Below are 1,338 nucleotides of genomic sequence, written 5' to 3'. Positions count from 1 at the left end.
TCATTAACGCGCTGAGCCTCAGCATCCCTTCTGCTGCATGGGTCAGGGTGGAAGGATGCTCTTTCAATAGCTAAGCTTCGGTGCACCCCATGATCCACAGCAGGTGCATCTAAAAATGATCGCTCAGCCTCCCATATAGTCGTGTCCCTGTCTCCCTCCAGCTTCCTAACTTCCTGGCTGCGTCCCCCGGTGCCTCCCCTCTTCTCCTTCAAATCACCCGTGGCCTTGACCTGTGGCGAGGCCCGTCCATCACCCTCCCGTTACGTTGCACCGTTCCTGGCTGCCCTGTCATGGCACTTCGAACAAAATCTGTCGTCACTCGAGTGGCTGATATAAAACCGAGCAGAATTTATCCTCCTGTTTTCTGTTTCCAGAGGGTAAATGTTTACCAACCGGGAGGTGGTCATGGGGCCATCTGCGTTGCGTCTAGTGGCGCGACCAGTTCTTTTAATGGATTTCCCTTCTTCTTGCAGAATGGCCCGAGTTTGTCAAGAACTACGCTCCCTGGTGGGCCACGCACACCCTGGACTGGCTGAAGTACGGCAAAAACGTCCTGGTGGTACACTTTGAGGACCTGAAGCGGGATCTCTTTGTCCAGCTGAAGAGGATGGTCAGCCTCTTGGGCATCATGGTCTTTGAGGACCGGCTCTTGTGCGTCGAGAGTCAGAAGGACGGGAACTTTAAGCGCTCTGGGCTGAGGAAGTTGGAGTACGACCCCTACACCCCCGAGATGAGGAAAATGATCAGCAAGTACATTAAAACTGTGGACACGGCTCTGAAAGTCAGAAACCTCTCAGGAGTCCCAGATGATTATTATCCAAGATGATGACAATTACAGCTGGGGGGGAAAGGACTCGTCCCCGAACCAGAAAGGCATGGTTTTCCCAGCCAGTACCTACTTCCACCCAGTGGGTGGCTTTCTTTTGATTATTCATCTGCTGCTACTAGCTGTTAATCAACTCCATGCATGAGACCGGAGCGGTCGTGAGTCATTGCTGAGAAGACGCCTTGGCAAACACGTCCACGTGACTAAGCTCTTTGGGACCCGCGGCATTGCGAGCCCGCGCTTGCGACATGAAAACCTTCACCATTGGCGTCGTCTCTTTCTTGCAGAGTGGGCTGTGCTTTCTTTTTTCTGTTTTACACCAGACTCTACCAAGGATGGACTAAGGCCTAGAAACGGCAGACGGGAGGAACAGCCTGCGATTCATTGCGGGAGGGTGGGGAAAGAAGGATGGCATGGGGCTGAATGGGGACGTGGTGTTTCAAAGGTCATTTCAGCTGGGGCATCCCTTCCCAATCATGTAATTATTTATTTATAACCTTCTTAGGGTCCTG

General features: G+C 52.5%; 1 protein-coding gene across 1 annotated transcript in view; it reads left to right on the top strand.

The window, feature by feature from the left end:
• The window catches only part of WSCD2 (WSC domain containing 2), a 78,142-nt gene extending 77,044 nt beyond the window's left edge, over window positions 1-1,098 (top strand). Inside the window, exon 8 of the mRNA XM_019507212.1 lies at window positions 474-1,098. Coding sequence (XP_019362757.1) covers window positions 474-826 — 353 coding nt within the window. The 3' untranslated portion in view covers window positions 827-1,098. The remainder of the gene's footprint in view (window positions 1-473) is intronic.
• Window positions 1,099-1,338: the final 240 nt, after the last annotated feature.

This window comes from Gavialis gangeticus, unplaced genomic scaffold (genome assembly GCF_001723915.1).
Source record: "Gavialis gangeticus isolate Ggan-Ray unplaced genomic scaffold, GavGan_comp1, whole genome shotgun sequence".
NCBI classification, from domain to species: Eukaryota; Metazoa; Chordata; order Crocodylia; family Gavialidae; genus Gavialis; species Gavialis gangeticus.
The sequence above is the reverse complement of the archived record's forward strand: the minus strand, read 5'-3'. Positions and strand labels throughout refer to the sequence as shown.